We start from the raw sequence: 14,000 nt of genomic DNA on the forward strand, positions 1-14,000 counted from the left end.
ATGGGGACAAGAAAAGACTCAATATTCTGTTCTACATCTGTAAAATATTTAATTGGTCATTCGTAAGTGTAGTTTTTACACTAATAATGAGTACATTAAATAACTTTTATTATCTATCTATCTATCTATCTATCTATCTATCTATCTATCTATCTATCTATCTATCCGCTTTTTCAAGACAGGGTTTTACTGTGTAGCCTTGGATAGCCTGACTCAGAAATCTACCTGCCTCTGCCGCTTAAGTGCTGAGATTAAAGGTGTGTGTCACCACTACTTGGCAATAGTAACTTTAAAAAAAAAAATGATATTTTAAACACTTGCTAACTTTATTACTTTATGTATGTGAGTATTTTGCCTACATGTATGTCTGTGCACCGTGTATTTGTCTAGTCTACTTTTAGTTGTGCTACACAATGGCTGTATATACACAAGTAATGACTTGCAGCAGACAACCAGTATACATTGCTATGGCAGGATTCTTTGTGGAGAATAAGATGGGGAAAGAAAGAAATTAGGGATACTGGTCCTTAGAAAGAAAGACTAAACTCAGATTGGATGGCTAGCATGTCTTTCAAGAGCCTAAATGAAACTTCTTTACAGAGTTTCCCATTTTACATTTATGTCGGAGTGACATCAAGCAAGACTGAGCCTGGAAGAGTCCTAAAACACACAGCTAAATAAGAACTCGAAAGAAGAGCACTGGAGCTGGATATCGTGGCTATACTGGTAAGCTGGCATGCGTTATGATTGTAAAAAGTGGACTCCAGAAGTGAGGGCAGCCTTGTCTCTGACTCAAGCATTTCTCTCAAGTGACCCCCAAAACTCCCTGTCCTAGGTCAGTTTGGCCTCCTGCCTCTAACGGAGAAAAACAGCAAATAGCTCAGGATATTTAAAACACTGCATCTCTGAGAACGGACAGAAGAAGGCAAACTATTTCCAACAGAAGCTAATGTCTACCATGGAATAAAAGTACCTGCTTTGGAGCCAGAAGTTAGTAACTCACCTAGAGAAACCTCTCCGCTTGCCTGGAGATCTCGCCAGGAGCTCCAGCCTCACTAGTTCAGTCAATTCTGTGGTGTGAGCATCTCGTCTGATGATGTCTTTTTACTGGTTCTCCCAAACGGGCTACTCCAGCTGCCTCTACTAGAGTAAGTGCCTGATGTGCAGATGCTCTGCTGTCTGTTCTTTCACTTCTGCTCGCTACATACTTATTAATAAATTCACTCACTTGAAACCACAAGCATGGCTACTGTAGATCATTCTCTGTCTAGAACAGTGGCATACTATTCTAGCAATATAAATCTAGGAGCTTGATGCAAAAAACCATGAGTTTGAGCTTGAGACACAAAAGAAAAGAGGTATACTAACACCTATGAAAATCAAATTTGAGGAATTGTACCCCAGAATCCATATATAGTGCCAATAAGGGAAGGAAAATAAAACAAAGTTGTTTTTTTTTAAAAAAAAAAAAAGCCACTATTCTCTACTGTGTGTGCTTGCTGATACACTGTAAAGTGATGTACCTTAATGCTGACAAATTAGATATCTCTAAACATGAGGTCCAATTCTAGTATTTAATATTTCCAATTTTAAGCCTAATGGTGTTTCCTCTGGTTAAGTTCCTCATAGATCCTCCAGAATAAGAGCTACATTCCCGTGTGAGTGGAGTAACACTTGTAATCTAGGCTTTGTCCACTGAGAAAAGTGTTGCCCATTCTATGTACTTACTGCTTTAGGAGCCACGTATCCACCAGGCGCCATGCCTATCCCCGTGGAAAGTTCAAACAGGTCATTCAAACCGCTGCTGACCACAGCAGGAGTAGGAGAAGGAGCGAAGGTTGCAGGCACCGATGATGGGATGAAGGACTGTCCTACCTTTGGGAAAAAAGGGAAAGAGATGAGAAAGAATAGAGTAATCGTCCTTAAACTGTTACTATTTTTAACAGCACTGCTTAATCCACTAGAAAACACTGCCGTTACAATATTTGTAAGAATCCACTCAGCATATTGTTTCAATTACTTTTTTTTCACCAATGATAAATGTAAACATACTTTAGAAACTTTGTCAAGGCACAGTACTAGGTAGGATGCAAGAACACAGTGATCCAAGATTTTGTCTTGTTTGTTTCCAATTTTAGCTTCCATGATTCTGTGCAAAAGGCCTACAGGTACTCTAACGAAAGAGGAGTTTATGTCTACAGAATGAAGGAGAAGCATCCAACTTAAATAGCGGTTCCATTTCTACATGAGTTGGGCCAAGTCTTACTTCCCATTTGAGTGTTAATATCCAGCAGGAAGCTCTCCTGAGGGAGATGATAGTCACACCCCATAGGAACTCATCTATGAGAAAAATGCCTCTACGAATCCAGAACTCTCTCCAGTTCCTTCTGGACACCAGGGCATAACAAGCATTCTGCAGTCAAGATGGGAGGGTCCATTTCCTTCACCTCTTCAGTGTCAGAAACAAAAAGATCTATTTCTACAGGCACCACAGCATCAATCCCTAAACAAGTCCCTAGACCACATGTGGCATGTGACCCTGCACTCTCTGCCCTCATGCACTGCGACCAAGCTTGTGTGTGCAGTGCTGGAGAGCAGGTGGCTACTCCCATAACATGTGCAGGAAAGAATCAAATAGGGGAGCTTCCCATGGTGAAAAAAACAGATGGCACTTACTGCCGGACTTCCTCCAATGCCCCCGCCAAGGTCACTGCCAAGCTGAAAGAGAGAAAGGAGAGAGAGGAGAGAGAGGTAGAGTTCATTTAGCTAAGTACTAGATGCCCACATAGATTCTGTAAATTGCTCTACCAAGTCATCGGAAACACATGCCATTTGACTTGTCTCCCAAAGCCTAGGAATTCTAGATCATCAAGAAACATGTTCTAGGGGGACCAAGTAGTGGTAGTGAAAGGGTGTGAGCATTTAGCAAAAACTTGGAAAATGCAGCTGGGACATCGTAGGGATGTTTGAGATGTAATTTTCTACCCCAAATTCACTGGCATGAATCTGAGTAAGATGTAGTGTTTATATACTCGAAAGAGCTCTAAGCCCAAGCAGCAGCATCACTTTCCCTTTACAAAGAAATTTAAGGTGGAGGAGAAAAGCAAAGAAAGACGAAAAATGCTTTAACCTACAAAACCTGCTGCCTTACTGAGATGATAGGAATCAAACCAGTATTGAGTTGCAATTTCAAGCTTTAAAAATTACCAGGGGAACATAAAAGGTTTTAGTTGAGAATGCTCCTTGGGGGAAAAACAGCTACTACAGAAAGATATGCATGCATCGCCCAAACCTCCCACAGTTGGTACCTCTAAGGAGAGATGCTGTGATTTATATGGAGTCCGTCATTTAAAGGAGGCAAAGTAGAGAATTAGACTAGTTGGTTAGCTGACAGGAAAACATTCCACAGGCTCTTAGTCTTGCTTCTTTTCCCTCAGGGCTTTATAACATACAAAATTCACCCTGAGGGCAGTCTTGCCTCCCTTGACAAGACCAGTGAAGAAAAACTGGAGCTCTTTAGCTAGTCGGTCTCTCTGTCTCTGTCTCTCTCTCTCTCACACAAACACACTAATGGTACTATTTACAAAGCTAAAGCCTTTTTGTGGGGCGATGTTTGCAGTCCTGTATTTGCCTCCTTCCTAGCTCTACAATCCTTTGTGAATCACCAAATAGTTTGTCCTAAAAACAGACTAAAAGTCTAAAAGTACTGCGGTATTTCTTGGTTAGTGATGATAATTTAGAAATCATTGTGTTGGGGTAGTAAAGACAAAATAAGACTGCATCTTTATTTGGGAATGATTTATGAAATGACAGTACTATATAAAATGATGCTGTCAAAACAAAATTCAATCTATACTCAAAAATGGTGAGGCCCATGACAAAATTTTGTTTTATTTAAGATAGAGAATAATTCTAGCAGGTGCTTTAGCCAAGCCAACATTTCCAGAATGTGGTTCTCACAGATCACTCAATGGTGTCATTGGATGAAGCCAGATACTTAACCAAATAAAAAGGACATTGCAACCACCAACCTGAGAAACTGAAAAGGTGCCAAAGCCAACAGAAAAGACATTGCATATTGCCTTTCCCTGGTTCTAAAATGACACATATCGGCAGCATGATGTCTGAAAAGCATGGTATTCTATTTATTGAGACAAATAAATATGTAACATTTATTGCATGAAAGGCATGAAAAGATGCCAAGCAATGAAGGGAGCACAGATTAATCAGGGCAGGCTTTACAGACTGGCAGGAGGTAGAAAACACAAGGCAAACCTGTACACATAACTAAGTAGAAAAGAAATTCTGAAGGAACAACCTCCCTCTGCCTAGAAGGTGATGAAGTGAAGATTCAAAGGCATGGCAAAGCAGAATTTTTAAAAAAGCAAAAAGGGCATGGATCGTTTCTCAACAGCATCCGCAAAGGCTGAAAACACAGGGCAGATACATTTTTGTTTTTAAAAGTTGAACCAAAGAAGCTTGCAAAGGCAATATAACTTGTAAACATCTTTTAATTTTCCTGTTAATAAATATATGGTGTTTTCTGAGACTAACATTCAAACTTTTTTTTTTTTTGGTTTTTCGAGACAGGGTTTCTCTGTGGCTCTGGAACCTGTCCTGGAACTAGCTCTGTAGACCAGGCTGGTCTCGAACTCACAGAGATCCGCCTGCCTCTGCCTCCCGAGTGCTGGGATTAAAGACGTGCGCCACCATCGCCCGGCTTTTAAATAGTATTTATTAATAACTACTTTAGTTATACGCCAGTAACCATGACTACTCTCAACCTTACGTACAAAACAAATCAACCATCTGTGTGTGCACATAAGCTTTAAAAGCGGCTACTGCCAGTCTCCTCACCAGAGACGGTGATTTCCTTTTCTGAGGTGTCATCTGGACACTGTGAGATAGTTCTAGTTCATCCTAATCTACATTCAGCCAGGGTTGAAAATATCACAGTAGAGAATTATTAGGATTCAGACAAGATTCTGATGTTAAAAATGACTTCAGAGCTGACTTCTATATACAGTGAGAGATGAGAATGTGGGGGGATAAGAGAGGAAAGGAAACCAAAACAAGACCCGAGGAAGAGGCTCTACAAAACATCCCGTTTGTCCTAATGCTGATATGGCTTATGACTTCCTAACAAGCTAACCCCCCCTTCCCCAAACCACTCGCTCCTCTGGCCAGGTTTGCAACCCAAGTTTGAAAGACAATTCTTTACCAAACTGGTTGGCATACACTGAGAAGTATTTAAAAAAGAAGTAATATTTTTTCCAAATATGTAATAAAAAGCACAGAGAAGAGGTGGCTATTGGTGATATTTAGATTAAAGGAATAAATCCTGTTGTTGTTTGGATCCAAAATGTCCTCACAGGCTCATGTTTGCACATTTAGTCCCTAGCTGTTGGTGGTGTTTGGGGGCGTGGAAACCTGGAGGCACAGGCCTTGAGGATTCTACCCAGTCATTTCCATTCTGTTTTATACTTCCTGATCTATCAGGATGGAGGCGCTTCTACCATGTACTACAGCTGCCATGAACTTTGTGCTTTTGGGCCAGTGATGAGAGAAGTAACTAAACAAAACCCATTTGTAGTTCTTGTTTTGAGACAGAGTCTCACTATGTAGCTCTTGGTGACCAGGAACTCATAATGTAGACCATGTTGACCTTGAATTATAGATCTACCTGCCTCTGCTTCCCAAATGTTGTAATTAAAGGTGAGCATCACCATGCCTAGCCCATTTTAGTTTTTTTATTCCCTTAGATTTTTATTCTCATCTTTGAATATTATGAGAATATTAGCTGGAAGAGATCTAAACACAATCTTTCCTCATGCTACTGACCAATTTTATTTCGAACCACAGAAGAAACAATCCAGGGGGTTGCAGAGATGGTTCAGTGGTTAAGAGCACTGGCTGTTCTTCCAGAAAATAAGCATTCAATTCCATGCATCCAAATGGTGGCTCACAATTGTCTACAACTCCAGTCTTAGAGGATCTGACACCCTCTTCCAGGCATGCATGTGGTTCACAGACATACATGCAGGCAAAATAACCATACACATAAAAATAAATAAATATATTTAAAAATAAAACAATCCTGATGATCCTTTTTGTACTGCAATCTACCTAGAATCAAGAATACATTAATTCATCTAGAATCTGGCACAAGTAAGGCCCAAAAGATATGAGACACACAGTCAGAAATACAAAGGTTAACTTAATTGTGCTATACCCAAAGTAAAGGGAGTAGTGTAATTCCCTATTCCCCAATCTAAACCACAGGATTTGCTGCCGTTAAATGGTACTGAGAATAGAATTAACATTTGGCTCCTGTCAAAGAGTGGTCACTCCACCATGTCTAAAGTAATGCTTAATGAGGGGAATGGAGTTAATGTTGGATTACACAGTAATAGGTCACTGCAGAGCTATAGGAACTGGACAGAATGCAGTGATTCCATGGTGACCACTGTAACCTACAAGCTGAACAGATTTAGGCACATCACATGAGCTCTGTAGCAAGGTCAAAAGTCTGAACCACATGTGAACTGCAGATGAGCTCTAAACAGCAGAGGGGAATGTCAGCTCGGCTCGAATGGCTACATACTACAAAAGAGTAACATAAGAGGGAACTGAAGAAGAAAATTCTATTAAAGAACAAATCTGCTCAACTCTAAGGGAAAAGAAAATCATAACAAAAGAATATTAACAGAGACACTCACTGATTTAAAGGAAAAGATTCCACACAGCATTAACGACTGGGTCCAGGTTAGGTTCCCCCTGACTCTGCTTTGTGTCCAGTCCAGAGCACATGGACCTATCTCTAAAACTATGGAGCTGTCTAGGTACCTGACAGATTATTTTCTTAACCACAGGAGCAGACTTTAAGCTCAGACATTCTACACTTCAGTCTAGACTCTCATTTATGGAATGCTTTCTAGAACTCACTGAAGGGAAGTGACTCTAAGGAAAGCACCAACCCTTACAGTTTGTTAACAGCTCTGGTCCTCAGGAGTCTCGAATGGTGTAGAACAAGACACAGAGATTCCTATCACAAACAAAGAAACCTGTGAGGGGAAAATATGGTTTTCAGCTGTTGAAATATCAAATATGGTTTCTCTATGCAGAGAAGCATCATAAAACATAATCAGTGAAATACACATGGAGATTCTGTGAGCATGTGATAAGCCAAGAATCAAACCGATGACTAAGAACACAGACTCCAGTTCCTCAAAGGGGAAAGCAGGGAGCTATCGCAGACACTTCTGATAGGAAATTTACAAGTTCCCTTGAAGCCCATGATAGGACTTTGAAGCCAGACAGAAGCTGTATAAATATAGTCTGCCCACTGCGCTTCACACAACCACTGCCTCTCTACAGAGGAATTCACCATTTCTCCTCCCAGCAGAGGAGGAGCTTGGAAGAATTGCTTTGCTCACAACTCTAACCTGGAATAGAGCCTGACATATCATGAGCATTCAATACACATTTATTAAGTTAAGGTTCTAGTGACCAGGTAAGTACAGCTACTGGCAACAGTTCTTAGGAGTCAACTTTGCAACGGAATTATTTTATTTACTGGAGAAAATAATCACCAAAGGACAGAAGCCAACAAGCCAACGAACTGTCTACTGGCCCAGAGCACACTATTAACATCAATCAATATCTTGAGTACATGTGAGAAGGACCAACTGGAGGAATGAACTCTCCAGGCTGAATGCCTTGCTAGGAAGGAACTATCTGCATGGTTTGTGTTTTAGACAGAGTGGTGATATGTGGATGAGGGTGGTCACTTATTTGCTATTATAGCCTAGGCTAGCCTCAAACCAATGACCCTCCTATCTCAGCTTCACCCAGCGTCTGTGTGATGTTGCTAGCAGAAGAGACACCTATTATTTTATCATGAATCACTGCCAAATAGATGAGGAGGTGGGACTTGTGTATTCACCTGAGAGAGTTTAAGACCTTGAATTCTTCCTCTTTTCATCAACGAATATAGTTCTCTAATTCTCCAATGCTCATGTACATCCTAGTGACACATGACACAGAACACAGGAGGTGCAGCATAGAGACGTCTGGGAGAAACCAGTCCATGTTTTACATGCTATGTTCTAAGGTGTCAGTTTGTCCTGTGCTTTCGTTAATCACCGTTAAGCAATACTGACACTGCAAAATGTTAAATCATTATTTATCCTGCAGCTTCAAATGCACACTCACTGTCCTGTGTACTTCACAGGACATCAATCAAAGTGAGGTGCCACTGACTTTACTCTTGAACACAAATTTTGAACCACGTAGCTAAATACAAGGTCATAAAAATTTTGGAGACAGTAAAGGTTTCCATGCAATGACTAAAAATTAATTCAAAATCAAATGTGCGATGATCACTTCCCATCCATGTGACATCATGTGACTTCACTGAAGGTTTAGTTCTGAACAAGCAGTATCTGACCTTTCTGCTGCTCTGCTCTCAAGCCTCCTTCACAGCCAATAGTACTGCTCAAAGCGCTCGGCTCAGACACTGAATAGTACTGTTTGCTACGAATTGTACAAAGTTTGCTGCTGCTATTGAAACATCATGGATTAATTATGGAAAACAAAAACTTTTAACACTTTCCCACCTTTTTTTATTAGCACAAAAGTATCAAATTAGTGTATCTCTGTATTGTGTTATAATATCTGACTTTCAAAATTGCTATTTTGAGTTGTTACATTGAGTTCTATTTTTTTTAAATCATTAAATAAACTTTGGTTTGGAATTAGGACAGAATTTCCAACAATGGAGAGACCCTAAATATACTTCTACCACTTTTGTACTATGCATTTATGAGAAAACAGCATTCTGAGCATTAACAACTATAAAATATAAATAATTATTAACTCTGAAAAATGTTAAAGCTGAAATATCAAATATTCAACCAAGAGTAGCTTTTTATATAAAAATAAACAATACCAATCACATTAACATGCAGATGTGCTTTGATCATTAAGAAACAGTGAGGGGTTGGAGAGATGGCTCAGAGGTTAAGAGCACTGGCTGCTCTTCTAGAGGTCCTGAGTTCAATTCCCAGCAACTCACAGCCATCTATAATGAGATCTGGTGCCCTCTTCTGGCATGCAGGCACATGTGCAGACAGAACACTATATACATAATAAATAAATCTTAAAAAAAAAAAAAAAAAGAAAATTTAATTGGAGCTGGAGAGATGGCTCAGAGGTTAAGAACAATTGTCCAAATGATCCAGGTTTGAATTCCAGCACCTCTATGTCTGTCTACAACCATCCATATATAACTACAGTTCCAGGGGATCCACAGCCCTCCTCTGGCCTCTACAGGTACCAGGTATATGCTGCACACGGTGTATTTACATGCATATGGCAAACCATACATATAAAATATAAAATTAAATTTTTGAATGCTGAATTATATGCATACCAAGTAATTATTTTAAAAATAAATATCTGATTTATTGTCAGATTTGTATACTTTTCTTTCTTCTTTTTTTTTTCCTTGGTGTTTCAAGACAGGGTTTCTCTGTATAGCCCTGGCTGTCCTCAAACTCAGAGAGAGCCATCTGTCTCTGCCTCCTGAGTGTTGGACTAAAGGTGTGCAAAACCACCACCTGACAATATATGTTGTGGTCCACACAAAAGGCTTGTTTTTGTTTTGGTGTCGGGTCCCCTGGAACTGGAGTTACATACAGCTGTGAGCTGCCATGTGGGTGATGGGAATTGAACCCAGGTCCTCTGGAAGAACAGTCAGTGCTCTTGGCAGCTGAGTCATCTCACCAGCCCTTAGTATACTTATTTATGTATATAGTGAGGGCTGCATAAAAATTTCCTGGGCAAAGAGGACCTTGAATGGAAAACATTTAAGTTCTATTCCAGAAAAATGGCAATTACAAACAAACCAGAGCAATCACAAAATGGTGATAAATTTTGAAGATTAGAAATGGATTAACAGTAAACAATTGTCAAATTTCTCCTAAATTGCCTGTTATGGTTTGGGTAAGTGTCCCCATATAGTCCATGTGTTAAAGGCTAGTCTAAACAAAGGCTATGGGGAGGTGTGGGAAGAAGCATAAGTTCAAAGGGTGGACCTTATGAGAAGGATGCTGGCCTCTGAATAGGGCGGGCCCCTGTAACCCTTCTCATGTTTGAATTTCAAGTCATGGAGCAAGTGATGGCAGTCTATCAACTATTGCTATCCTGTGCCCACTCACTGGAGGCCCTGTCTCTGCAGTCCCAGTCTGGTCCTGGAGTCCTACAAGATTCCTGAAGAGGGGCTGGTTTTCAGTTACATTGGAATCTTGAAGAAATCCACCCAACAGGGTGGATGAACTTGCCAGCAAGTGTGAAGGCAAGCAGGGAAAAGCAAAGCTTCCTTTTTCCATGTCCTTTATGTGGGCAACATCAGATGATGTGGCCCAGATTTAGGGTGGGCCATCCTGCCTCTAATAATCATTAAGAAACCCCTTCATAGACTAGACATGCCCAGAAGCTTGGATTTAAGTTAATTCCGAATTAGTCAAAATGACAATCAAGATTAGCCATCCACAGGTCCCAAAGCAATAGGACTAAACATTCGTTATCTGAAGCCACCAAAACAATGAGCCAACATCATCATAGGTGGATCTCAGGTTCTGCTTAATGACAAAGGTGACGCAAACTGAGGCTAGCTCTTAAATTTCTGCATCAACAAAAACGAGTTTCAGAACCACTCTGAAAAATGTAATGGGTAAAATGGGTCAAGAACTTACAAAGATCTCTGTGATGGTTTGAAGAGGTAAGGCCTCCATAGACTCATGTTTTTGAATGTCTGGCCCGTAGGAAGTGGCACATTAGGAAGTGTGGCCTTTTTGGGGAAAGTCTGTCACTGTGAGGACAGGCTTTGAGGTATCACATGCTCAAGAGACATCCCAGTGTGGCACACAGTCTCCTTCTGCTGCCCATGGATCAAGATGTAGAGCTCTTAGCCCCTCTCCAGCACCATGTCTGCCTGCATGATGCCATGTCCCTGCCATGATGATAATGGACTAAACCCCTGAAACTGTAAGCCAGCCTCAATTAAATGTTTCTCTTGCATGGTATCTCTTCATAGTAATAGAAACCCTAACTAAGACAATCTCTCCACACAATAAACTTAAAAAACCAAGTTCTTAAGTCACTGCAAAGGAGAAACAATGCAAAACTAGAATTTAAGGAGAATTTCCCGTGGGCTAAGCACTCAAAACCATTAATAAAGTAGCACACGACAAACAAACACAAGGTAAAGAACTGCAGGGAACAGCGTGGGAGGGAGGCTTTGAAAAGCAGGCACTAGAATCTAGAAAAGCACAGCGTCTCCTAGATCCTGCTCTCGCTCCAGCTAGGGACAGAATCCTTCTCTAGTATAAAATCCTTCCTCAGCATAAATGGCACCTGGAATAATGTTTTCTTCATATTTTTTGATACACAATAGCATCACTTAAATAGAATAACACACAGAATCTTGGATGAACAAAAGACCAGTTTAGTCAGGGCCGCTGTTGATAGACTAAAAGTAAAGGCAACAAATAACTGGGATTCAGTGGTTACTTCCATAGTCCTCACAGGTATCAGACGCTGAGTACAACACAGACAAGAGTCACACACATGGATCTCAGGTCATCTCCTATCCTACAGAAGGATATGCATGGTGAGAAAAATCATACCTAAAACAGAACAGGCAGTTTTATAGATCGATATCAATGGCATTAATACACATGGCTTATAATATGAAGAAATGAAAAAGTCAAGATAACTACTTATGTAAGCCTACCTTAAATTGAATGCCACCATGCTTTACTTATAGAACAGACAAACCACTAGTTACATTTTACTTGAATTCTCCACATTAAGCTGACAGTTGTGTTTACAGTAACAGAAACAAGAAATATCTGTAGCGTAGAAGCAACAAGAGAAGAGTGCTGAAGAGCAGTAAGAATAGAAGTGGCAACGAGACTGCAAGAATAGGTAGGAATTAAGTTGGATTCAAATTTTGAGCTAAACAGGCATTCCACTTCTAAAACTGCCCGAGCTCCTGTTTTTCAAAAGTGACTGCCCCCTTAAAACAAAACATAAACCAAGCAGGCCTAAGGAGCTTGGCTTGGCTCCTCTGTATCCAGCGGCATTCTAGCCTTGTCTGCTGTAGGAGTCGCAGATTCCGAGTCACTGTCATCAACGGGAGAACACTTTATTTATGTATGACTAGTAAATTAATTAGCATTTCCTGAACATGACAGCTCTAGGAAAAGGTCACTAAATAAACAATCTCTCAAGTACAGCGATGAAAGAAGGTTAAAAAAAAAAAAGACAAACTGGAGGATCAGAAGAATCTTAAAAAAAAGGAAGGCTGAAAATATCTGCTAGTGAACAGAAACTTTTAGGAAAATGAGCCAATAAAGCTAGTGCATACCTGTGATCCCAGCATGTTCAAGGGTGACGCCAGATAGGGACAGAATGAGATCTTGACTAAAAAAAGTATATAATCTAAATAGAAAATGCCCTAAATTTTTTTCAGTCTCCAATATATCTAATCAAGTTTAACTTCTAGCCAAGACAGACTGAATCATTTAAAATCCCAATGGAAAGAAGAAAAACAAAACAAAAAAAAAAAAAACCCAACAAAACAAAGGTAAACACAGAGATGTCTAGCTTTTAAAATACTCATTTTTATTTATTTTATTGTTTGTTATTAGTGTGCATGTGTACAAGTGTGCACGCATGTGTGCATACAGATCAAAGGACAACTTGGTTTACTCCTTCCACCCTGGATTCTAGGGACTGAACTTGGGTCATCACTGGCCTGAGATGTCTGTTATTGTAAGCTGTGTCAAAGAGGCAGTCAGAAAACATTTTTTTGGGGGGAAGAAGTCACTGTTTGGCACAAGAGATCAGCTACCTAATTCCACTTAGAATTTTATTTGGCTCGATGCTCTCAATCCTGGCTGTAAAGTTAAAAACAGCTCCAACAACTTTAAAATAAAAGGAAAAAAAAAAGAGCATTTGGGGCCAGGTTTGGTGGTGCACATCTTTAATCTCATCACTGGAGAGGCAGAAGCCTGCAGATCTCTGAGTTCAAGGCCAATCTGTTCTACACAGTAAGACCCTGTCTCAGAAAAGATCTTGCTCCGCAGATGTTTTACTGCTATATATAAATAGCATTGCTAGATGGGGTTAATTATGCAGCTGGAATGAGAATCATAAAAAGGTAAGGAGCTGGTAGGTAAAACTAACTAGTAGCATACCAATGACCTGCATAGAGTGAGGTTTAGTTAATACCCAACACTAATGCTGGACCTTGTGGCATATGCCTGAAATTTCAGCAGTAGGGATACTGAGGCAGGAGGATCGTCAATTTGAGACCAACTTAGGTTACATACAAAAAGAAAAAAACCTGTCAAAAACAAAAAACCCGCCTCAAAAACAAGGTAGAAAGCAAAGAACAACACCCAAGGCTGTCCCCATATACATGACTAATCAAAACAAACACAAAAACCACAAATAGGTTTTACCAGAGCGTAACAAATCAGGATCTCTAGTGCAAGATTTTTATACACATTATTATATAGTTTTCTGAAATGTTACTTACTATAAGGAAAGGTTTCATTTAAGAAATGACACTATTTATACAGAGAGCAAAAAAACTGAACAGGTATTTTTAAAGCATCACAGTCCACTGATGCCTTAGAAACTTATTTTCCGGGCTGGAGAGATGGCTCAGAGGGTAAGAGCATTGGCTGCTCTTCCAGAGGTGGCTCACAACCATCTCTAATGAAATCGTGTTCTCTTCTGGCCTACAGGCATACATGCAGACAAACCACTGTATACATAATAAATAAATAAATAAGTTTTTCTTTCTCTTTCTTTTCCTTTCTTCCTTCCTTCCTTCCTTCCTTCCTTCCTTCCTTCCTTCCTTCCTTCCTTCCTTCCTTCCTTTCTTTCTTTCTTTCTCTCTTTCTTCCTTTCTAGAAGAAACTCAT

At 40.0% G+C, this 14,000-nt stretch overlaps 1 protein-coding gene across 2 annotated transcripts in view; it reads right to left on the reverse strand.

Annotated features, from left to right (window-relative positions):
- Ap2b1 (adaptor related protein complex 2 subunit beta 1) overlaps window positions 1–14,000 on the reverse strand; it is a 106,353-nt gene that overhangs the window by 41,902 nt on the left and 50,451 nt on the right. Inside the window, exons 15-16 of one of the 2 annotated variants that reach the window (XM_050132233.1) lie at window positions 2,677–2,718; window positions 1,729–1,875 (exon numbers count right to left, since the gene is read on the reverse strand). In XM_050132233.1, the coding sequence (XP_049988190.1) occupies window positions 1,729–1,875; window positions 2,677–2,718 (189 nt within the window). The remainder of the gene's footprint in view (window positions 1–1,728; window positions 1,876–2,676; window positions 2,719–14,000) is intronic. The other variant, XM_050132234.1, reaches the window with a different exon arrangement.

Source organism: Alexandromys fortis, unplaced genomic scaffold (assembly GCF_014885135.2).
Source record: "Alexandromys fortis isolate MF-2015 unplaced genomic scaffold, M_Fortis_MF-2015_v1.1 scaffold_412, whole genome shotgun sequence".
Lineage (NCBI taxonomy): Eukaryota > Metazoa > Chordata > Mammalia > Rodentia > Cricetidae > Alexandromys > Alexandromys fortis.